This window comes from Zophobas morio, unplaced genomic scaffold, assembly GCF_036711695.1.
Source record: "Zophobas morio isolate AGI-343-1 ecotype UQ-CSIRO unplaced genomic scaffold, CSIRO_AGI_Zmor_V1 ptg000006l, whole genome shotgun sequence".
NCBI lineage: Eukaryota > Metazoa > Arthropoda > Insecta > Coleoptera > Tenebrionidae > Zophobas > Zophobas morio.
This window is the reverse complement of record NW_026972111.1, coordinates 1,289,852-1,314,459: the sequence shown is the minus strand read 5'-3', so window position 1 is coordinate 1,314,459 and position 24,608 is coordinate 1,289,852. Positions and strand designations below refer to the sequence as shown.

At 31.3% G+C, this 24,608-nt stretch overlaps 3 protein-coding genes across 5 annotated transcripts in view; all 3 read left to right on the top strand.

The window, feature by feature from the left end:
• The first annotated feature begins 3,708 nt into the window (after nucleotides 1-3,708).
• Nucleotides 3,709-4,820, top strand: LOC135122956 (uncharacterized). Its single transcript, XM_064047455.1, has 2 exons — nucleotides 3,709-3,964; nucleotides 4,022-4,820. Exons 1-2 carry the CDS (start codon nucleotides 3,754-3,756, stop codon nucleotides 4,627-4,629), a joined length of 819 nt encoding a protein of 272 aa, XP_063903525.1. The 5' UTR covers nucleotides 3,709-3,753; the 3' UTR covers nucleotides 4,630-4,820.
• Nucleotides 4,821-11,681: 6,861 nt separating this feature from the next.
• LOC135123289 (uncharacterized) lies at nucleotides 11,682-13,427 on the top strand. Of its 2 annotated transcripts, XM_064047803.1 has the most exons (3): nucleotides 11,682-11,742; nucleotides 12,597-12,825; nucleotides 12,874-13,427. In XM_064047803.1, the coding sequence occupies exons 2-3, from the start codon at nucleotides 12,771-12,773 to the stop codon at nucleotides 13,209-13,211; spliced, it is 393 nt and encodes a 130-aa protein (XP_063903873.1). In that variant the 5' UTR covers nucleotides 11,682-11,742; nucleotides 12,597-12,770; the 3' UTR covers nucleotides 13,212-13,427. The 2 variants fall into 2 exon arrangements, with proteins under 2 accessions (XP_063903873.1, XP_063903872.1); XM_064047802.1 differs by lacking the exon at nucleotides 11,682-11,742 and having other exon boundaries at nucleotides 12,259-12,825.
• Nucleotides 13,428-18,445: 5,018 nt separating this feature from the next.
• LOC135123301 (uncharacterized) overlaps nucleotides 18,446-24,608 on the top strand; it is a 106,821-nt gene continuing 100,658 nt past the window's right edge. The window contains exon 1 of one of the 2 annotated variants that reach the window (XM_064047829.1): nucleotides 18,446-18,896. In XM_064047829.1, the coding sequence (XP_063903899.1) occupies nucleotides 18,759-18,896 (138 nt within the window). In that variant the 5' untranslated portion in view covers nucleotides 18,446-18,758. The remainder of the gene's footprint in view (nucleotides 18,897-24,608) is intronic. The other variant, XM_064047828.1, reaches the window with a different exon arrangement.

Genomic DNA, 24,608 nt, shown 5'->3' with positions numbered 1-24,608 from the left:
ATTCATGGCTTCTATTGAATAGTAGACCCTTCCTGTTTATATCACTTTTCCTTATAATATTCTTTAGAACCAGATTGAATAGAGTTGTTGGCAATGAATCCCCTTGTCTGAGCCCTTGTTTAACCTTGAAATTGTCGCTAGTTTTTCCTTTTACTTTTACTCTGCTTATTGTGTTTTTCAATCTCATTTTTATTAGATTTATTAGTTGTTCGGGAATATCTAGTTCTCTCAAGATGCTTATTAACTTTGTCCTGTTCACCGTATCGTAAGCTCTTTTGAAGTCCACGAAGAGTAAATGAGTAGGAATTTCATACCATGATTTGTTTCAACATAAATATTTGATCGATTGTCCCTCTTCCTTTTCTAAAAGGTTAAAATGGTACATTTTTGCAAGGAAATATCGATTTTGCAATTATGGGGCGGAACCTAATTGCAAAAATCGATATTTCCTTATAAAAATTTTCCATTTTAAACATGTTTTAAGTTTCTTCAGGTCTCATTTCCTTGGTATAAGGTCTACAATTTTTCCGGAATCACCCATTGAAATATGGCAATTTTTATTTTTATTTTTTTTAAACTGAATTTCAAAACGATTCGATATCTACATCCCCGAATTTTTTGTGGATTTTTAGGCAAGTTTTTCAAAAGTAAAATTCTCCTTATTTTATTTCGACTCTATTTCGGCCCTTTTTCGACTATTTTCGAATTTTATCGAAAGACTTTTTTTTCTGACTTCAACCTGCAGACGTAACTTTAGGCCTCATTTCTTCATCATTTTTCCAGAATCGTCCATTGAAATATTAAATTTTAAGGATTATTTTTTAAACTGGATTATATAAAATTTTAGCCCGGAACCATAAACAAACAATATTTAAAAAAAACTTTGATATCTATGTCTCAGATTTTTTCTGAATTTTTAGGTAGCCTTACATAAGGACATTTTGTTCGATAACTTCCACAGTTTTTCCAAAATCGCTCATTGAAATAGGGCAATTTTTAGAATATTTTTTTAATTGAATTTCAAAATGAATATTTCTAATACCCTGCGGCGCAACCATATTTTTCAAATCAGAACATTGATATCTACGCTACAGAATTTTTTGTGGACTTCTAGTTTGCTTTTTCAAACGAAAAATTTTATAATTTGTTTTTCTTAATATACTCGTAAGTCGTTTTTTTCACAACAACAAACTTAGAACATGTTTAAAATGGTAAATTTGTATAGGGAAATATGGATTTTGCAATTACGCTCCGCCCCTAGGTCTGACAACGAATGAAAAATTCACCACGATTGAGATCGAGACGGATGGGTGGGGTTTCTTTTTTGGTTTTCTTTTTTAATTGATACATCTAGTTTTCTTTATATAACACGATTACTTAAGAATATATTTCACATGGTATTTTCTCGTGGAAAAATAAGGATTTTACAATTAAGCTCCTCCCCTCGGCTTACACGAATAAGAAAAATCATTATAATTGAGATAGGGCGGGTGGGCGAGGTTAATATTTTGCCTTTTTTTTCTCAATATACATAGCCATCTTTTCATAAGAAACTTAAAACATGGTTAAAATGTTTTAACATGTTTTAAGATTAAGTGAAAAAGACATTTTCTTCAGGTCTCATTTCCTTGATAAGGTCTACAATTTTACCGGAATCACCCATTGAAATAAGGCAATTTTTATTTTTTTTTAACAAATATTTCTAAAATCCCGCTCCGGAACTAAAAACAAAATGTGTATATTTTTGTAAAAGCAACACTTCGATATCTACAATCCCAAATTTTTTGTATATATTTAGGCAAATTTTTCAAAAGTCAAATTCTCCTTATAAAAATTTCGACCCTATTTCGGCCATTCGAATTTTATCGAAAGACATTTTTTTTCTGACTTCAACCTGCAGAAATATTAAATTTTAAGAATTATTTTTTAAACTGGATTATATAAAATCTTACCCCGGAACCATAAACAAGCAATATTTAAAAAAAAAACTTTGAAAAATATATTCCAGACTTTTTTCTGAATTTTTAGGTAGCCTTTCCAAAAGCAAAATTTTCAATGCTCCTCCCTTACCAAAATTTCGTTCCTTTTCCGATCATCTTCGAGATTTACATAAGGACATTTTGTTGTAGATTTATTAGAACTTTATAGAAGTTACTTTTGGCCTAATTTCTTCGATAACTTCAACAATTTTTCCAAAATCGCCCACTGAAATAGGGCAATTTTTAGAATATTTTTTTAATTGAATTTCAAAATGAATATATCTAATATCTTGCGGCGGAACCATAAACAAGCTATATTTTCAAATCAGAACTTTGATATCTATGCTCCAGAATTTTTTGTGGACTTTTAGTTCGCTTTTTCAAAAGAAAAATTTTGTAATTTGTTTTTTGCTTATATTTTCCGTTTTTTTTTTCTTAATATACATAGACATCTTTTCACAACAAGAAACTCAAAAGATGATTAAAATGGTACATTTTTGCAAGGAAATATGCATTTGCAATTAGGTTCCGAATTGCAAAATCGATATTTCCTTATACAAATTTTCCATTTTAACTATGAGTTGTTATAAGGGTCTTATTGTGAAAAGAAGTCTACACATATTAAAATAAAAAACAGAATGTAAGCCCGCCCACCCACCCTGTCTCAATTGTGATGATTTTTTTTATTTGCCGAGAACCAAGAGGGTGGAGCTTAACTGAAAAATACTTATTTCTTTACAACACATTAAAAACATTTTGAGTATCATGTTGTTCAAAGAATACTATGTATTATTATTAAGAAAAAAAGGCAATATATATATCCGCCCACCCGCCCCTATTTCAACTGTACTGTTTTTTTATTCGCTGTGAACCAAGCGGGAGGAGCTTAACTGCAAAATACTTATTTCTTTACAAGAAATTAAAAACATCTTTTTGAGTATCGTGTTGTTCAAAAAATACTATCTATATGAAAGAAAAACAAAATATAATAATATATATAATTTTACGTTTTATTTCTGCTTCGCATTCTTCGTCTAACCATTCTTTCCTTTCCCTTGCTTTTGTTTTACTCACGTGTCTTTTTGTCGCTTCTGTTACTATTCGTTCTATATTGTTCCATTTGGTATTTATATTTTTTTCTTTTGAAAGATTGTGCTATTCGAGGTGCGTTTCAGTGAAAAATCCTACATTTTTTCCATTAAATCTTGAAAAACTTAATGAAAAACAGTTATTATTTCTTTAAACTTTTGAGGAATACAAGTTACATTATTTCCAAAAAAGAAATATGTCTAATAAATTCGTTGTAAGAGAAGTCAACATATAGAATACTCTGAAATAATTGTAAAATTCATTTCTGGCAAATTAGTAGAAAAAATCTACTACGAATTATCTTTTATATCAGATATAATAACAATAAAAACTGCTACATTATGTAATACAAAACATACCATTGACAGAAGAAAAAAAGAAATCGTAATAAAGTACACGCCAAAGTTGTTACCTTCATCCAAAAATTCCTCCGACGCGGCGCCTTTACGCTCGCTTATTTTTGTTTTCCCAAAAACACAACTTATCAAAAACAAACATCCAACGAATTTAACTTTATCCATTAAAAAATTATTTTACTGTTATTACATTTATCGTCAATTTTACTTCCAAACATCAAAAAACCCTTGACCCCGCTTTTCCTTTCGGCACGTCCAATAAAACTCATTCGAATTTCACCGACCTGGTACTTTCTCGATATTGCGAATCAAGCAAATACTCAGTCAAGATGTTCCCGTCGCTAATTCCCACGCCAACAAGCATTTTCAAAAATCTTATCTGGTTCTACATTTCGACTATTTTGAACATAATCCTGCGTCCGATTCGCAGACTCCTGGGCCTCAAGGAACCCGAAGGATTCGTGGAGGGCCAAATCAACAAAACCGCCCGGATTTGCAAAGCAGCTACTGAAAATGTAACCAACATCGCAAACGAAGCCGGTAAGTTCTTGCAACAAAACAAACACAAAGAAAAACTATGAATGAATTTTATTTTAGTTGACATGGTGGGCCAAGGTTTGAAAGACACCCAAGAATGCATAGGTGAAAGCATCGCAAGTGTGGGCAACTTGGTGGAAGACACAGTCAAAGCCGCCGATGTTTTCCACATCACTGACAGCCTCCCCAACTTACCCTTCGGAGGTTCCCAGAACCACGTCAAACCCCCAGAACTGCTCCCACACAAGAAGGACGACGGAGGTCTTTTACCGTCATTTGGTTTGTTTGGTGGCAGCAAAGACGACGCTGACGATGAAAAAGAAGAGGAAAAGGAACCAGAAAGCATTTTGCCTTCGTTTGGTCTGTTCGGTAATGCGAAGGAGAAGGTGGTGAAGGAAACTAAGAAACTCGTCGAGCCCGAGAAGACCCAGTATTTGCCGTCGTTCGGAAATCTCTTTGGAGCCGCGATGGAGAAAGACGAAACTGAAAAGAAAGCCGAAAAAATTAAAGTCGTGGAGCCGGAGAAGAGCTCGTTTTTGCCTTCGCTGGGAGGTATGTTTGGTAATGTCGTGGAAAAGGTGGAAGAGAAGGTGGACGAAGTGGAGGATACTCCAGTTGAGAAAAGCAGTGCTGCGGTTGGAGGTTTTCTTCGGAGGAGGTTTTTTTAAGTCAAAATTAGTGGGTATTCCACTATGTTAATTAGGTCTGTATATATTTAAATAAGGAAAGTAAGTTGTAAGTGGGTGGGTTATTTAGAAAAAAGTTTCTAGGAATCGTTCGTTTTTTTATATTGTTAATTTAATTGGAGTGATTGAATTATGAGAATATTAAATAAAGCTTTGTTGTTGTCGGTGTAATTAAGAAAATGGAGGCAATTAAACAGTGGAAACCTGGAAGTAGTTTTATTTCATGTCCCGTCTGATTTATTTTATTATTGACTCATGTTGTGGCGGTTCAATTACTATTCAAAGAATTCTAGTTCTTCTTGTCTTGTCAATTATGTAGTAAAAAAAAGACAAGAGTTTCAAGGAATCAATTCAAACAATAAAACTCAACTTGTTCTTACAAAATGTTCGTGCTCGTAGATAGGCAACCACTATTACGTGTGAGTACAGCAGATCCGGATCCTGAAAATAACTTATCAATATTGACGACGATAAAACTGCATTTTTTGCGTTTTTTAATAACATTAATAACCATAATCATAAATGGTCAAAATATTTATTTAGAAGATGAAATAAAAATGTGATGTGTGTTAATTTTTCTCAATATTGTTTAACATACCTATTTTAGGAGTAATAATAGCTCTTTAGTTTGTATTTAACGGTAATTAGTATAAGTATAGAGATCCGAATAAAACTGTGTCTGCATAAAATTGACAATTAACCTAGTGACGTCAACCTACACAATTATTTTGGAATTATTCCCTACTTTTGAAGATAATAATAATAAATTCTATAAACTTGGTGAATGACACCCGACGAGCTCGAAATAGTGGAAAATTTCACTTTTGGAAAAGTCTTCTAAAAATTCTGAAAAAATTCAGGGATATAAATCTCCACTCCCTGATTCCAAAAATACAACGTGTTTATGGTAACGGGACTAAATTTTCGGAAAATTTGATGTGGAATTCGAATTTTTTGAAATCTTTAAAGATTGCGATATTTCTATGGGCGATTCTGGAAAAAGGGTTCCTCCATTTTTAATTTTTCCTTTCTCCAATGTTTTTTCAGTTTCCAATTTAATTTTTCTATTTTCGAATTTTTCGATCCTTCAGTTTCTCGTCAAATTTGAAATGTTGCAATTTTTTAATTTGCCGTTTCCACATTAAATTTTTGATTTTTTAGATTTTGCACCTTTCAATTTTTCGATTCTTCAATATTTCGTTACTTCACCTTTTAGACTGGTTCTTTATATTTTTAGATTTCTCAATTTTTCGGTATTTTATGTTTTCGTTTTTTCAGTTGTTAAATTTTTAATTCCAAGAGCAACATGAAAATAAATCCTGCTTCAAAATTTTTCAAAATTTCACTTTTAATAAACTTGTTCTTTTTGTCCAAAATTTAAAAATGCAAAAATGAGAACTTGACTATTCACAAGCTAAAATTCCAAAACACCAAAAATGGAAAACTAGGTAAAAACTGCAAATCAAAAATTGAAGACATGAAATTTTGAATTATCGTTTAATAATTCAAATAAAGGAAAATTAAAATATCTACAAATGAAAAATCGAAGGAACGAAACATTAAAAAATTTAAATCCAAGAAACGAAAATTCGCAAGATCGAAAATCTAAAAAGTCGAAAATTTAAAACTATTAAAAATCTAAGTATCTATAAAATAGAAATACTGAAAAATTCAAGACTTGGTAAACAGAAACTTTGAAAAACTTAAAACAAATTCGAAAAATTGCAAATCGAAAAAATGTAAAATCGAACAAAAATCGGAAAATGGAGAAAATGCAAAATCGGAAATCTAAGGATTTTTAAAAACTCAAAAATGGGTAAAACTGCAAAATCGTGAAAATTTCAGTTGTAATAAATATGTTGTTTTTGAATTAAATTAAAAATTATAATATGGGAAAATGAAACATTAAACAATTGAGAACTTGAAAAATTTAAAAGCTAAATTAAAAATTGAAACCTCGATTAAGTAAAATAAGGAAAAATTTTAATATTTACAAACTGAAAAATTGCAAATTAAAAATCTGGTAGACCGAAAAATTACAAAATCAAAAAATAAAAAATGCCAAAAATTGTAAAATTGAAACACTGAAAACTGAAAACTAGAAAACCTAAAATCAGAACACTGTAAAGTCGAAAAATTGAAGAAGCAATAATTCACAAATGGAAAATTGGAAAATCGAAATATTAAAAATCGAGAAACAGAAAAACTGAAAAAAAATGTAAATTAAAAAATTGAAAAATTCAAATCTTGATGAACTAAAATTTTCAAAACCTTTCGGAAAATTCGATGTAAAATTCGACTTTTTTGAAATTTTTAATAATTGCGATAGTTCTATGGTCGATTCTGAAAAAACGGTTGGAGTTATCGAAAAAATGAGGCTGAAAGTGACTTCTGCAGCCCGAAACCTACACGAAAATGTGTTTAAATAAATTTCGAAAATCGTCAAAAATGGATCGAAATTTGCATAAGGGAAAGTTTCATTTTCGGAAAAGACGGATAAAAATTCTCAAAAAATTTAGGCATATAGATCCCGACGTGCTGATTCCAAAAATATGTATAGCGTGTTTGTGGTAACGGCAATGTTTTCGAAAAATTCGGTTTTGAAATTTTTAAACATTGCGTTATTTCAAAGGGCGATTCTGGAAAAATGGGTAGACTTATTGAAGAAATAAGCCCGAAAGTGACATTTGCGGTCCGAAATCTACAAGAAAAAGTGTTTACTTGGATTTCGAAAATCGTCGAAAATGGGTCGAAATTTGCGTAAGGGGGGAAAATAGTGGAAAATTTTACTTTTGAAAGTCGTCTAAAAATTCTCAAAAAATTCAAGGATAGAGATCCCAACGTGCTTATTCCAAAAATATAGCGTGTTTATGGTAACAGAGCAAAATTTTCGGAAAATTCGATGTGAAAACCGAATTTTTAAAAATTTTTAAAAATTGCGATATTTCTATGGGCGATTCTGGAAAAAGGGTTAGAGTTATCGCAAAAATTAGGCCAAAAGTGACTTCCGCAGCCCGAAATCTACAGGGAATAGTGGAAAATTTTACTTTTGAAAAAGTCGTCCAAAAATTCTCAAAAATTCAGTGTTATAGATCTCGACCTGTTTATCAGGGGCAGCTTGTTCTATGGGGCAGATAAAGCAATGCCTCAGCAACGAATTTGCGCTGTATTATTATTTGTATTATTTTTAACCCATATATTTCTGGACAATATTTTTTTCCAATATTTGTATATTTCTAATAAATGTGAGAAATTATTGTAACTTTCATCTTAGAAGGTAGGTATTTGTTGTCTCCATAATTAAATTCGAATTTTTCAATAAATCCATTTTAAGATTAGCAACTTTTTGAGTTTTCTACTTTCGGATTTTTTCTTCTTTCGTTTTTTCAGTGGTTCTAATTTTCCGTTCCTCAATTTTTAATTTTTCCTTTCTCCAATATTTTTTGAGTTTCCAGTTTAATTTTTCTATTTTCGAATTTTTCGGTTCATCAGTTTCTCGTCAAATTTGAAATTTTGCAATTTTTTAATTTGCGGTTTCTACATTAAATTTTTGATTTTTAGATTTTGCACTTTTCAATTTTTCGATTTTTCAATATTTCGTTGCTTCACCTTTTAGACTGGTTCTTTCTATTATTATTTTTAGATTTCTCAATTTTTCGGTATTTTATTTTTTCGTTTTTTCAGTTGTTAAATTTCCAATTCCAAGAGCAACATGAAAACAAATCTTTAAAATTTTTCAAAATTTCAGTTTTAATAAACTTGTTCTTTTTGTCTAAAATTTAAAAATGCAAAAACGAGAACTTGATTATTCACAAGCTGAAATTCGAAAATTGAAAACTAGGTAAAAACTGCAATTCAAAAATTGAAGACAAGAGAATTTGAATTATCGTTTAATAATTCAAATAAAGGAAAATTAAAATATCTACAAATGAAAAATCGAAGGAACGAAACATTAAAAAATTTAAACCCAAGAAACGAAAATTTGCAAGATCGAAAAACCAAGGAACGAAAATTTGCAAGATCGAAAATCTAAAAATTTCAAAAAATTGAAAACTGGAAAACTGGAAAACCAAAAATTGTATAATCCAGAAACTATAAAATTGAATAATTCTAAATCGAAAAAATTAAAAAGCTAAGTAACTATAAAATCGAAATACTGAAAAATTCAAGACTTGGTACATAGAAACTCTAAAAAACTTAAAACAAATTCGAAAAATTGTAAAATCTAACAAAAATCGGAAAATCGAGAAAATGTAAAATCAGAAATCAAAGGATTTTTAAAAACTCAAAAATGGGTAAAACTGTAATATCGTGAAAATGTCAGTTTTTATAAATTTGTTGTTTTTGAAGTAAATTAAAAATTATAATATGGGAAAATGAAACATTAAACAATTGAGAACTTGAAAAATTTAAAAGCTAAATTAAAAATTGAAACCTCGATTACGTAAAATAAGGAAAAATTTTAATATTTACAAACTGAAAAATTGCAAATCAAAAAACTGGTAGACCGAAAAATCACAAAATCCAAAAATAAAAAATGCCCAAAATTGTAAAACTGAAACATTAAAAATTGAAAACTAGAAAACCTAAAATCAGAAAACTGTAAAGTCGAGACATTGAAGAAGCAATAATTCACAAATGGAAAATTAAATTGGAAAATCGAAATATTAAAAATCGAGAAACTGAAAAACTGAAAAAAATGTAAATTAAAAAATTGAAAAATTCAAATGTTGATAAATTAAAATTTTCAAACTTTCGAAAAATTCGATGTAAAATTCGAATTTTTTGAAATTTTTAAAAATTGCGATATTTCCATGGTTGATTCTGGAAAAACGGTTGGAGTTATCGAAAAAATGAGGCTGAAAGTGACTTCCGCAGCCCCAAATCTACAAGAAAATGTATTTAGTTAAAATTCGAAAACCGTCGAAAATGGGTAGAAATTTGCATAAGGGAAAGTTTCATTTTTGGAAAAGACGGATAAAAATTCTCAAAAAATTCAGGCATATAGATCCCGACGTGCTGATTCCAAAAATATGTATAGCGTGTTTGTGGTAACGGGGCAATATTTTCGGAAAATTCGGTTTTGAAATTTTTAAAAATTGCGTTATTTCAACGGGCGATTCTGGAAAAATGGTTAGACTTATTGAAGAAATAAAGCCGAAAGTGACATTTGCGGTCCGAAATCTACAAGAAAAAGTGTTTAGTTAGATTTCGAAAATCGTCGAAAATGGGTCGAAATTTGCGTAAGGGGGGAAAATAGTGGAAAATTTCATTCTTGAAAGTCGTCTAAAAATTCTCAAAAAATTCAAGGATAGAGATCTCAACGTGCTTATTCCAAAAATGTAGCGTGTTTATGGTAACAGAACAAAATTATTCTAACTCTCATCTTAGAAGTATTTGTTGTCTCCATAATTAAATTCGAATTTTTCAATAAATCCATTTTTCGATTAGCAACTTTTTTAGTTTTCTACTTTCGATTTTTTCTTCTTTCGTTTTTTCAGTGGTTCGAATTTTCCGTTCCTCGATTTTTAATTTTTCCTTTCTCCAATATTTTTTGAGATTCCAATTTAATTTTTCTATTTTCGAATTTTTCGGTTCTTCAGTTTCTCGTCAAATTTGAAATTTTGCAATTTTTTAATTTGCCGTTTCCACATTAAATTTTTTATTTTTTAGATTTTGCACCTTTCAATTTTTCGATTTTTCATGATTTCGTTGCTTCACCTTTTAGACTGGTTCTTTATATTATTTTTAGATTTCTCAATTTTTCGGTATTTTATGTTTTCGTTTTTTCAGTTGTTAAATTTCCAATTCCAAGAGCAACATGAAAACAAATCCTGCTTTGAAATTTTTCAAAATTTCAGTTTTAATAAACTTGTTCTTTTTGTCCAAAATTTAAAAATACAAAAACGAGAACTTGATTATTCACAAGCCAAAATTCGAAGAGACTAAAAATCGAAAACTAGGTAAAAACTGCAAATCAAAAATTGAAGACATGAAAATTTGAATTATCGTTTAATAATTCAAATAAAGGAAAATTAAAATATCTACAAATGAAAAATCGAAGAAACAAAACATTAAAAAAATTAAATCCAAGAAACGAAAATTTGTAAGATCGAAAATGTAAAAAGTCGAAAATTTAGAACTATTAAAAATCTAAGTAAATATAAAATCGAAATACCGAAAAATCCAAGAATTGGTAAATAGAAACTTAGAAAAACTTAAAACAAATTCGAAAAATTGCAAATCGAAAAATTGTAACATCGAACAAAAATCAGAAAATCGAGAAAATGCAAAATCGGAAATCTAAGAATTTTTAAAAACTCAAAAATGGGTAAAACTGTAAAATCGTAAAAATTTCAGTTTTAACAAATTTCTTGTTTTCGAATTAAATTAAAAATTATAATATGCGAAAATGAAACATTAAACAATTAAGAACTTGAAAAATTTAATTTACAAACTGAAAAATTGCAAATCAAAAATCTGATAGACCGAAAAATTACAAAATCAAAAAATAAAAAATGCCAAAAATTGTAAAACTGAAACATTAAAGATTGAAAACTAGAAAACCTAAAATCAGAAAACTGTAAAATCGAAAAATTGAAGAAGCAAAAATTCACAAATGGAAAATTGGAAAATCGAGAAACTGTAAATTAAAAAATTGAAAAAATCAAATGTTGATACATTAAAATTTTCAAAAACTCAGAAACTTGCAAATCGAAACATTGTACATTTAAAAAACCAAAAATCTGTACAATTTTTAAAAATTCGAAAATGGGTGTTACTAAAAAATCCTCAGTCAACAGGACTGCAGACGAGCATCGAAAATCGTAGAATTTTTAGCGCACTTCCAGCGACCCTGGAACTATCAGGAAAAATAATCTTATGTCGATACCGGTTTTCGCAATATTCGGGGTCAAAGTCAATTATGTGCATATCTAATCAATGCAACAAAAATAACCACGTAGGGAACAGACGATGAATAGGTGACGTAAATGAAACAAATTGACATATATGTCCTTGAGTACCTTTATTTTCGTGTACAAGTTTCGCAGACTTCTTGCAGGAAAAGTTTTATGTCGCTATAACGGCCCTTAAGTAAGTTTAACTATAGAACCGCTTACTTTAGATTTTGACAGACACTGTAACATTAGGGCGAATTTCAAACTGTCTGCATTCCAAAAACTGAATAGTCTTCTTAAATTTTTTAAGCAAATCCAGTGTTTATAAAACTTTTTTTCTGTTGTGTCGGAACATTTTGTCTAAAAATGAGTTGATACAACTTTTCTTAAATATCTGAAGGAAAGGAATGTTGGTTGCCTACATTAAAAAATGAGTCATTTAAATTTTGTTCAACAATAAAAACAACAATAAAATAAACATGACAAAATACGTTTAGTTTTGTCTTAAAAAAAAACCTAATTTTCTCAAAATTCTAAAAACACTACTGTTATTTTTAGTGTTACACTGTACGCGTCAAAAGTGGTGTATTTTTCCCCTATAAAAATTTGACGTCACCTACAAATTAATCTATAAAATCGCAGTCCTCGAAGGTCGAAGCAAGATCTGTTTGAGTACTTAATTTTAACCCAGATTTTATTTTTTAATCGATTTCCCGTATTCCATACACCACAGCAAAAACTTTCCACCAGCTTTTAGCACCTTCACGATCCGCTTTTTCTCCATTCACTCAAATGCGAGTTAATGCGCAGCGCAAATACAAAATCCAGGCGGTGCCTCCATCTGAAACCCTGAACATAACGCACCTAAAAATAAATTTTTCGGTTGTGCACATTGACGAACACACCATATGAATACGTCGTCTAAATTTAGAAAGCGTTGCATAGTTTGTATACATGTTGTGCCTACATAAGTATGTTTATCGGTGTTAAGTGCGCAAAAATCATTAAACGACCCGCACTATTGTTTACCTAATGTATGCGACTGTGTAGATCAAGGAAGCAACAACTCGGAAGATAACGCACGGGAAAGTGGACCAACAGGTTCGACTAGTTTTGTATGAAATAGGATACTTCCATCTACCGCTTCCGCTAGTTCGCGTTCCGAATTGAATCCATCCTTTTTAACAGTTTAATAAAAACACCACAACACACCAAAACTGCAAAATGTTGTGGAAACTTCTCGCCGCGTTTCTGGTTGTCGTCACAGTGATCCACACAGGTGAGTGTTTTAAAGTTACTTTTGCTGCGTAGTGCACATTTTTTTTAGCCGACTGCATCAAGTGTCACAACTGCACCTCCCACACGTCTACCAAGTGCGCCAAAATAGATTCCGGTGACACCTCCACACTCATTGAGTGTGCGAAGCCAGGTGCTTTTTGCCGAAAGACTGTCCAAACGTTGGTGGATAGTGGAGAGACGAGGATTACCAGGCACTGTGGGTTTATCAAGTTTGAAAAATACGATGGAGATTATTGCATGACGTCCAACACCAATTTTAAGAAGGAACTGAGCTGCCAGTGTTTTACTGAAGCCTGCAATGGCAGCAATGGTGTGAAGGCCATCAGTGCGCTGGTTTTGATTATTTTTGCGGTTGTTATTCGCTAGAGTTTTTGTTAGAGGTTTTCTAGTGTAAGGGGTTTGCAAAAGTTGTGTGCGAATGACGGTAGAAACGAATTTCAAGTAAAACTTATTATTTTAATAAAAATAGTAAGGAAACTCAAAATTCGAGAGATCTAGTTTTGCTGACGCTTATTTTTGTATTTTTAGTATTTTAACAAGAAAAAGTGTACTCTGGAATTAAATTGTTATGAAATTTTTAAATCTTTCTAACTATGTTACCATGCGGCTTTTTAATTGAAAAGTCAATAAATGACAAAAAAGTCTAGAACCAGTGCTTTTTACAAAACGTGACATTTGCCGTTTTTTTTTACTTCAAATTCAGTTAGTTTAACCTGATCTTTTTTCACGGACGACGGGGTTGAAAAAGTTAAAGTCACAAAACTGTTTATCTCTTGTGCCAGTATACTCTAGAAGTGGAATATTTTCTAGAATGTTAGGCAACCAGTAAAACAGATGTATATCAAGAACTCAAGTTATGTTTAATATTTAGATTCTTTTCCCCTCAATTTAGCAATTTGTTTGCGAGTTTATAATTTCTAAGAATATTTTTATGAATCGATGCGCTAAGCTTATGAATCAAAATTCCTGCAAGTTTTGACACCTCACGTATTATTGGTTGCATAAGCAAAATTGGTTTTTTTAGTCTAAAGTGGGATTTATAAACTTCATCGTGTTATTCAAAAAATACTGTGTAGATTTAGAAAAAAATTAAGGCAAATATTAAGTCCCACAAACCTAAATCTACATAATATTGAAGTTTTCATTCGTTACCAGGGCTAGGAGCGGAACCTAATTGCAAAATCCATTTTTCCCTTAAAAAATTTACCATTTTAAACATGTTTTAAATTTCTAATTTGCAGTTAAGCTGAGCCCTCTTGGTTCACGACGAATAAAAAAAATCATTACAATTGAGATAGGGCGGGTGGGCGGGCTTACATTTTGCCTTTGTGTTTTAATATGTTTAGACTATTTTTCGCAACATAAAGCTTAAAACATGTTTAACATCGAAAATTTGTATAAGGAAATATCGATTTTGTAATTAAGCTCCGCCTCACAATTCGAAAATCCATGTTCCCTTACAAAAATGTACCATTTTAACTATGTTTTAAGTTTGTTGTTGTGAAAAGATGGCTATGTATATTAAGAAAATCAAGGCAAAATAGAAGTCCCGCCCACCCGCCCTATCGCAATTCTGATGATTTTTTTTATTCGTCGTAAGTCGAGGGGCGAAGCTTAATTGTAAAATCCTTATTTTTCCACGAGAAATTACCACGTGAAATATGTTCTTGGGTAATCTTGTTATACAAAGAAAACCAAATGTACTAATTAAAAAAGAAGACCAAAAGAGAAGCCCCACCCATCCGTCTCGATCTCAGTCGTCATGAATTTTTCATTCGTTGTCAGACCGAGGGGCGGAGCATAAATACAAAATTCATATTTCCCTATACAAATTTACCATTTTAAACATATTCTAAGTTTCTTGTTGTGAAAAAACGACTTATATTAAGAAACACAATTTACAAAATATATGCCCCACCCACCAACCCTGTCTTATTTCTGATGATTTTTTTAATTCGGCGTGAGCCAAGGGGGTGGAGCTTAATTGCAAAATCCTTATTTCTCTACAAGAAGTAGAAAATATGTTTTTGAGTATTGTGTTTTTGAAAGAATACTATGGATATTAACAAAAATAAGCTAAAAATTAAGCCATCCCAAGCTCAATTGTGATGAATTTTACATTGGTTGTCAGACCGAGGGGCGGAGCCTAATTGCAAAATCCATATTTCCCTACAAAAATTTACCATTCTAAATATGTTTTAAGTTTCTAAGAATAAAAAAAGGCCATCACAATTGAGATGCGGTGGGTGGGCGGGGTTTATAAAATTTAGGCTTTTTTTGGTAAAATACATAGCATTGTTTGTACAACACGATACTCAAAAACATGTTTTCAATTTCTTCTAAAGAAATAAGTATTTTGCAGTTAAGCGGACCCCTCTTGGTTCACGATGAATAAAAAAATCATTACATTTGAGATAGGGCGGGTGGGCGGGCTTACATTTTGCCTTTGTGTTTTAGTATATGTAGACTTCTTTTCACAACATAAAGCTTAAAACATGTTTAAAATCGAAAATTTGTATAAGGAAGTATCGATTTTGTAATTAAGCTCCGCCTCACAATTGGAAAATCCATATTCCCTTGCAAAAATGTACCATTTTAACCATGTTTTAAGTTTCTTGTTGTGAAAAGATGGCTAGGTATATTAAGAAAAACAAGGCAAAATATAAGCCCCGTCCACCCGCCCTAACGCAATTCTGATGATTTTTTTTATTCGTTGTAAGCCGAGGGGCGGAGCTTAATTGTAAAATCCTTATTTTTGTACGAGAAATTACTATGTGAAATATGTTCTTGGGTAACCTTGTTATACAAAGAAAACTAAATGTATTAATTAAAAAAGAAACCCAAAAGAGAAGTCCCACCCATCCCTCTCGATCTCAGTCGTGATGAATTTTTCATTCGTTGTCAGCCCGAGGGGCGGAGCGTAATTGCAAAATCGATATTTCCCCATACAAATTTACCATTTTAAACATGTTTAAGTTTCTCGTTGTGAAGAGATGACTTCACATTTTAAGAAAAGAAAGGCAAAATGTAGCCCCGCCCACCCGCCTTATCTCAATTGTGATGTATTTTTTATTCGTCGTGACTCAAGGTGGCGAAGCTTAACTGCAAAATCCTTATTTCTCCACAAGAATTTAAAAAAATGTTATCGAGTATCGTCTTGTTCAAAGAATACTAAAAGTATGTATATGTATGAAGAAAAAAAAAAGCCAAAGATTAGGAACCACCTATATCCGCCCCAATCTTAATTCTCAAATATGATGATTTTTCATTCGTTGTCAGATCGAGGGGCGGGGCTTAATTACAAGATCCATATTTGTCTACAATAATTTACCATTTAAAACATGTTTTAAATTTCTTGTTCTGAAAAGACGACTACATATATCAAGAAAAAGCCAAAATATCAGCCCCGCCTACCCGTCTATTTCAATTGTGACGATTTTTTTGTTGTCGAGAGCCAAAGGAGCGAAATTTAATTGCAAAATCCTTATTATTTCTCTATAAGAAATTACCACGTAAGATATGTTTAAGTTAAAAACAAACATTAAGCCCCACCCATATCTGCCCTGATCTGAATAATACTGAAGTTTTCATTCATTGCCAGACCTAGAGGCGGAGCCTAATTTTAAAATTCATGTTTCTCTACAAAAATTTATCATCATTTTAAACACGTTTTAAGTTTGTAAGAATAAAAAAAAATCATCACAATTGAGAGGGGGTGGGTGGGTGGGGTTGTGTATTTTACCCTTTTTTTAATATACATAACATTGTTTAAACAATACGATACTCAAAAACATGTTTTTCGTTTCTTGTAAAGAAATAAGTGTTTTGCAGTTATGCTCCGCCCCCTTGGTTCACGGCGAATAAAAAAAATCATCACAATTGCGATAGGGCGGGTGGGCGGGCTTATATTTTGTCTTTTTGTTTTAATATGTGTAGACTTCTTTTCACAACATGTAACTTAAAACATGTTTAAAATGGAAAATTTGTTTAAAGAAATATCGATGCCGCCCGACAATTGCAAAATCCATATTTCATTGCTAAAATGTACCGTTTTAACCATGTTTTAAGTTTCTTGTTGTGAAAAGATGGCCAAAGCCATGTATAAATTATTAAGAAGAAAGGGTAAAATATATGCATGTCTCAATTCTGATGATTTTTTTTAATCGTCGTGAACCTAGTTATTAAGAGCTTAATTTCAAAATCCTTATTTCTCTACAAGAAGTAAAAAATATGTTTTTGAGTAGTTTGTACATCTAGGTTGCACATTCCACGCATATATTTATTTTAACTTATAGAAGTTATCATTAACAAAATAAAATTCGCGAAATCACATTTTCTCTCTCCTATACGCCACACCACTTTCAGCAACTTATTGCCTTTTTCCCTACATTTTCTTTCACTTGTCTTTGTAGTACAGCACAACTGGAAGTAATTCAGTTACTTTTGCAATTACTTTTAATTCAAAAGTATTATTTTGGTTTTTTTTGTACGAATCGTTTACCTGACCTGTTGCGATTATTATATCTGGTTGTATTATATAATTTGTTTAGGAAACCATGATACATAAGCTCTTCAAATATCATTTTAACGACTTTGAGATGTATTTTTCTGTGAATAATAAGACCGGGATTTGGTTGATATTCGTGATACTCTGTTGTTAGTTAAACTAAAATCTGTAAATATCAGTTTATGGTTTTGAAATTTGCATTAAAATATTACTTAACAAGAAGAAAGAAAAACAACTTTAGCAAATGTTTTGTGTAATTTGTAAAAGCCTATTTTTTCCAGTGGAGAATTTGTGAACTTTTTTATAAAATATAATCTCTTTCCACATGTTCTGGTGTGACGTGTGTATTGCTTGTACTCATTTTAAGAGGAAAATATAACAACACCGAGTTTTTTTCGGTTTTCAACCTATTATATAGGACCGTAAAAATCTGGAACAATATAACTTTCAAACAAATCAATTTCATTAAATAAAATGTAAAACTTGTAAATTTAAGTGCCTTCCAGAAACGCATTTATTCTATTCACAGGATTAAGTTGAATTTCACTAATAAATATTTATTGCATTTGAATTAGGGAGGATAATTTTGTTTCTTCGAATTTTTGGCAAGAAGTGATTGTGAAAGTAATGAATACTGTTTAAAAGTAATAAGTAACTAAATAAATTACTGAAAAAAAAAGTAACTTGTAAATAATTGTATGTAATCTTATAAAACTCGTGCAGAATTTGCAAGACTATACTTTCGAATTATTACTTATCTTTTTGCATTAAAGTTTGTAAGTAGGCAACCAGCAATATCTCGATACTGAGAGCAGAAGATGACAGGATTTATTTCCTACTCTATTCACTGATACAATTGCGTATTTTTTCCATTGAAATCCATGCTGTACCTTATCAGCGATTGTAAATGTAAAAAAATTTGGTTCTGGTTCGCGAAAAAATTGCAACCCCCCTAGTGTTTTATCATCATGGGGTTGGCCGATTGGCAGCCCTTCGCCTTTGACATTTCTCTTTCTAGGTTATGCAACTCGTCCGACTCGCGTGAGTTCTTCTGGTTTGGTTTTATCCCACCTCTTCGCGTGGGTCTCGGCAGCATCGCCGTCACCGTCAGCCGTCGCCACCTGTCTGCCAGAGACCCAACCACCGCCAAGAACCCTCCTGCGCTGCTGTAATCAAATCACCTTTTTAATCAAGGTGGCCATGGCAGTGCCTTAATTTATAACCCAGCTCTTGACAAACGTGAAATGTGCTCGTCGTGTCGGTGCATCGGCTTGATGTTGTCGCCCCGAAACGCCCGAAACGTCGCGAAACAATAAACAAGAGGCTGTGAAAACCGTTCGAATTCATGTTTCTGGTGTCGGTGTGCTTGATGTGTCCCTTTGTTTTTGTGTTCCCAGTGTTCGAATATGTGTAATGTACCGCCAAAGTTTTATCAGCTCTGTCGCCTTTGTTTATCGGTAGATAAGGAGCCGCTGCCTATTTTCGACGATGGGAGCCCCCGCACCGACCTCCCGACCAAGATCATGACGTGTCTCTCTATCCTGGTACGTGATTCATTGTCTGATAAGAGTAAGAGCACAGGCCCGGCCCAGCCGGGCCCTAACCGACCTCCAGGGCCGGCCTGGCCGCCGAGCTATTTCCAGCGCCTGCTTATAAATACCGAACATCTGCCGCGAGCCGCACTCTGGATCGCGTTCGGCCGTTCGGCGGCCGGCCAGATAACAAACGACGATCGGCCGCGCTGATAACGGCCTTCTTTCTTCGTTCTGTCTTTCGTTCTTTGTGCGCTCGCCGGACGCCTCGGCCTTATCAGAATTTCAGATTGCCGCTGCAAAAAATTCTTCAACCGGTCGCGGGTAATTTATGCGCGCAGATAACGATAGAGCGCTTTAATTACGCGAACAAAAGACGGACGAAAACAAAGGAGCGACGTTGCCGGCGTGGGCGGACGCGTCACGTGACGGAGAAGTGAGGTTAGGTGCGCGAACATGGCGCCGCGGATGCTGATAGTGGAGCGGGATTATCACGGGGTATTTTTAGACGGGGCTGAGTAATCGGGACGCTTGCTTGCTACTTCGTGGTGTGTGTTATTTTTGATATTGTTTGTTTCTGTTGTGGTTGCGACAGCTGGATGCGTAATTTTGCGATGATGGGATGAATGTACGGTCACTGATGATGGGTTCTATGTCTAATAACACCAACACTGACTTAATTAAGTAGCTACCACGACATTAGGACATAAGAAAACTAATATGTGTGAATGTGGTTCATCACGGTTATGTAAATGTTCAAAGTGCTTATTTGTAAACTAGTTACTGGCGTCGTAATTGTAAAAGAAAAACAAATGAATGACTTCATACAGGCGGTAATAATCGTCAATGCACTCTGGATGAAGACAGTTTTTGTGCGCGAAACAGAACGATGTGATTGCATTGGTTTTATATTTGGCCCCACCACTTCATTCAGTGAATGGGACTACCCATCTTACAATACTTGATATGCAATATAAATACAATTTAACTAATATAAAATCATTTACTTGCATTATGAAAATGAAACAACCAAGAAAAGTTGGAGATTAGAATAGAAAGTGTAATACTTAGTAAAGATGACAATATTAATAATGACACCTAATAACAATGTTTTGTTCTATATCGAAATAATTAAGATTAATGTGCGAAATATTCCCCAATAACTGTCAGAGAAAAGCACTTTCACATTCAATTCAACTTAATAAGTATATTTTTCCTGTAATTTGATTTTATGGGTAGAATTTTTTCTTTGTCCAGAGGAAATTTGCGTTTTGATCTATATAAAAGTAGGTCCGCCATTTCTCCGAAACTAGTTGATTGTTGTGAAAGTTCAGATATGTTGCAAAGTAAACCTTAGCTAAATTTTATAAGATTAGCAATTCTACATCTATGGTCTATAACTCCGTCTTTATTTGTTGCTTATAAAATAGCATATTCCTGTACTCATTGTTTATGAATCTGCCTTGATATTTTCCGCGGGCCTCCAAATTTTCCCAAAAAATTGAAATTTTACAGCAACGTTTTATACTTGTCTAAGCTGAGTTCTTCCAAGGTTATTTGTTAGTACTACAAGTACTACCATTATCTATATATTTTTTAATTGATCAAATCCCAAGAATGGTACACCCGAGTGTTTTATTATTAGTATTATACTTCACGTGTCGGAAGTGATATAAGTGTCCTTTCTGAATTAATGTTGAAACTCACTAGAAATACAAGGGTGGCCTCTCTCTTTATCAGAGAATTCATACTTTTGGAGAAATTGTTAATTGACTCCAGGTCAAATACATAATATGTAGAAATAAGTTAACAAAGTGTGTTTGTTTTAATAACATAATGTGTTCGAATCATAGACAGTGGTGAACTATGGGTGAGTTCGTTTTACATTTATTTAGTTACGGAAAAAGGAGACATTGGAAATAGTATTTCTACCATAAATTTTGACTATATGTACAAGCTAAGCAGGTATTGTAATCGATTCTTTCGGATAACTCTAATGTTTCCCGTTTCCGTCTGTCTTCCTGTTTGCCGTGTGTCCGGATTTTTATAATCTCCGAAACTACTGGACCGATTATTTTAATATAAATATTATTTAAATTTTATAAAATAAGATACTCCTTTTGTTTATCTTTGGCATTCAGATTTTCCAAAAAAATCAAAATTATATAACCGATGTATCCAATTTGACTTTGAAACTATAAAACCGAATGCTCTGAAATTTTGCATATGTTTTAAGTTTATTGTAAGCATGGTAAATCGTTAATCAGTTTTTACTTCCCGAGCGTACAGCAATTTTTTTGATGTTTCGATTCCTGAATTTTTTCTCTTCGCTGTTTTAAACTTGTCAATTATTCAATTTTTCAGATTTTTTATTTTTCCTCAGGTTTTCTTCGATTTATTGATTTAGCAATTTTTCGATATTTCAGTTTTGATGTTTTTCAATACATATTTCGATTCTTAAATTTTTTGATTTTTTTAAATTTTAGATTTTATTATTTTCCGATTTTTCTGTTTTTCAATTTTTCAAGTATGGATTTTTTCAATTTTTTGATGCTTCCATTTCTCTACTTTTCGACTTCTCGGCTTTAGATTTATCAATTTTTGATTTTTCAATTTTTCGATGTTTTAGTTTTGGGATTTTTCAGTTTTTTATTGTTTAGTGTTTCAATCTCTCGGTTTAGCAATTTTTCCATATTTCAGCTTTGGGATTTTTTAATGCATATTTCGATTCTTCAGTTTATCGACTTTTTCAATTTTTGGATTTTTAAATTTTGGATTTTTTTTTTAATTGCGTTGATGTTTCGATTTCTTGATTTTTCGACTTCTTTGTTTTAGATTTTTCGATTTTTTTAATTTTTCCATATTTCACTTATGGAATTTTTCAGTTTTTTGTTTGTTCAGCGTTTCTCGATTTTCAGTTTTTCGATATTTTAGTTTTGGCATTTTTCAGTTTTTCGACTTTTCAGATTTTCGATTTCTCTGTTTAACTTTTGAATTTCTCAGTTTTCCGATATTTCAGTTTTACGTTTTTTCAATTTTCGGTGTTTCAGAATTTTCGATGTTTCGATTTCTACATTTTTCGATTTTTCAGTATTTCAGTTGTCCAGTTTTTCGATTTTTCAGATTTTTGATTTTTTGATTGTTTAAATTTACTATCTTGTGACTTCAATTTTTCTCTTTTTTAATTTTTCCAAGTTTTAAATTTTACATTTTTAAATTTTTTGATGTGTCGATTTTTGACGTCTCGGTTTTATTCGATTTTAAAGTTTTCGATATTTCTGTTTTGGAATGTTTCGGTTTTTTGTTTGTTCAGTGTCCCACAATTTTCAGTTTTTCGATATTTTTAATTTTGGGATTTTTGAATTTTTTGACATTTCACATTTTCGATTTCTGCATTTACGTTTTTTCAATTTTTCAAAATTTTTGGTTTTTCCATTTCTCAACTTCTCGATCTTTGTTTCGATTTCTCCATTTTTTGATTTTTCGGTATTTCAGTTTCCAATTTTTCGATTTTCAGGTTTTTGATTGGTCTATTTTTTGATTGTTTAAATTTACCATTTTTCGACTTTTCGATTTCTCAATTTTTGGATTTTTTCAATTTTTCAATTCTTTCATTTTTCTTCGATATTTCGATTTATCGATTTAGTAATTTTTCAATTTCAGCTTTCGGATCTATCAATACGTATTTAGATTCCTAAATTTTTCGATTTTCAATTTTTCGATATTTCAGTTTTGATGTTTTTCAATTCATATTTCGATTCTTCAATTTTTTTATTTTTTTCAATTTTAGATTTTATTTTCCGATTTTTCTGTTTTTCAATTTTTCAAGTATGGATTTTTAAAATTTTTTGATGCTTCCATTTCTCTACTTTTCGACTTCTCGGTTTTGAGATTTATCAATTTATCAGTTTTTGTATTTTCAATTTTTCGGTGTTTTAGTTTTGGGATTTTTCAGTTTTTTATTGTTCAATTTTTCAGTTTCTCGCGTTAGCAAATTTTCCATATTTCAGCTTTGGGATTTTTCAATGCATATTTCGATTCTTCAGTTATTCAACTTTTTCAATTTTTAGACTTTTAAATTTTAGATTTTTTTTTAATTGTATTGGCGTTACGATTTCTTGGTTTTTCGACTGCTTGGTTTTAGATTTTTCGATTTACTAATTTTTCCATATTTCAGTCTTGGAATTTTTCAGTTTTTTGTTTGTTCAGCTTGTCTCGATTTTCAGTTTTTCCAGATTTTAGTTTTACGATTTTTCAGTTTTTCGACTTTTCAAATTTTTTATTTCTCTGTTTAATTTTTCAATTTCTCAGTTTTCCGAGATTTCAGTCTTACGTTTTATCAATTTTCCGTGTTTCAGAATTTTTCCATTCTTTTTTTCAATCATCTTGATTTTTCAGTTCTTGGATTTTTCTCTTTTTTAATTTTTCCAATTTTTAAATTTTACATTTTGTAATTTTTGATATTTCTGTTTTGGAAATGTTTCGGTTTTTTGTTTTTTTACTTTTCCTCGATTTTCAGTTTTCGGATAGTTTCAATTTTGGAATTTTTAATTTTTTTTGACATTCCAGATTTTCGATTTCTGCATTTTATTTTTCTATTTCTTAGTTTTCGGATATTTCAGCTTTAGGATTTTTCGCTTTTTCAAAATTTGTTGTTTCAAAATTTTCGATTTTTCGACTTTTCAAAGTTTTAATTTTCCCATTTCTCGACTTCTCGATCTTCCATATTTCGATTTCTCCATTTTTTTGATTTTTCAATATCTCAGTTTTCAATTTTCCGATTTTCAGTTTTTTGAATGGTTTATTTTTTGATTGTTTAAATTTACCATTTTTCGTCTTTTCGATTCCCCAATGTTTCGATTTTCAATTTTTTGATTCTTCAGTTAATTTTTTTCGATTTATTGATTTAGCAATTTGTCGATATTTCAGTTTTGAGGTTTTTCAATACATATTTCGATTCTTCAGTTTGTCGAATTTTTCAAATATAAATTTTTAATTCTTCCGTCCTATTTTTCGACTTCTCGGCTTTAAATTTTTCAATTTTTCGATGTTCTACTTTTGGGATTTTTCAGTTTTTTATTGTTCAATTTTTCAGTTTTTCAGTTTCTCAGTTCATCAATTTTTCCATATTTCAGCTTTGGGATTTTTTAGTTTTTTGTTTCAGTTTTTCGATATTTTAGTTTTGAGATTTTTCAGTTTTTAGACTTCTCAAATTTTCGATTTCTGTTTAATAAAGTATTATTATTATTATTATTATTATTTTTCAATTTCTCATTTTTCCGATATTTCAGTTTTACGATTTTTCAATTTTTGGTATTTCAGAATTTTCAATGTTCTGATTTTCCGATTTCTCGACTTCTCGTACGGTTTTAGACTAGAGTTTTTGAGTTTTAACTTTTCGATAATTTTGTTTTGGGATGTCTCGGTTTTTTGTTTGTTCAGTTATTTTGATTTTCAGTTTTTCACTATTTAATTTTGGCATTTTAAAATTTTTCGACTTTTCAGATTTTCGATTTCTGCGTTTTATTTTCCGGGTTCTCAGTTTTTCAATATTTCAGTTGTACGATTTTACGATTTTTTAATTTTTCAAAATTTGGTGTTTCAGAATTTTTGATTTTTTCGACTTTTCAAAGTTTTGATTTTCCCATTTCTCGACTTCTCGATGTTCGATGTTTCGTTTTCTTCATTCATCGATTTTTCAGTATTTCAGTTCTCAATTTTTCG

Excerpts from the sequence above, each read along its gene's own strand:
- LOC135122956 (XM_064047455.1), top strand. The coding sequence starts at position 3,754 with ATGTTCCCGTCGCTAATTCCCACGCCAACAAGCATTTTCAAAAATCTT. Across the intron at positions 3,965-4,021 it reads CAACATCGCAAACGAAGCCG|TTGACATGGTGGGCCAAGGT; the intron begins GTAAGTTCTTGC and ends ATTTTATTTTAG.
- LOC135123289 (XM_064047803.1), top strand. The coding sequence starts at position 12,771 with ATGTTGTGGAAACTTCTCGCCGCGTTTCTGGTTGTCGTCACAGTGATC. Across the intron at positions 12,826-12,873 it reads CGTCACAGTGATCCACACAG|CCGACTGCATCAAGTGTCAC; the intron begins GTGAGTGTTTTA and ends CATTTTTTTTAG.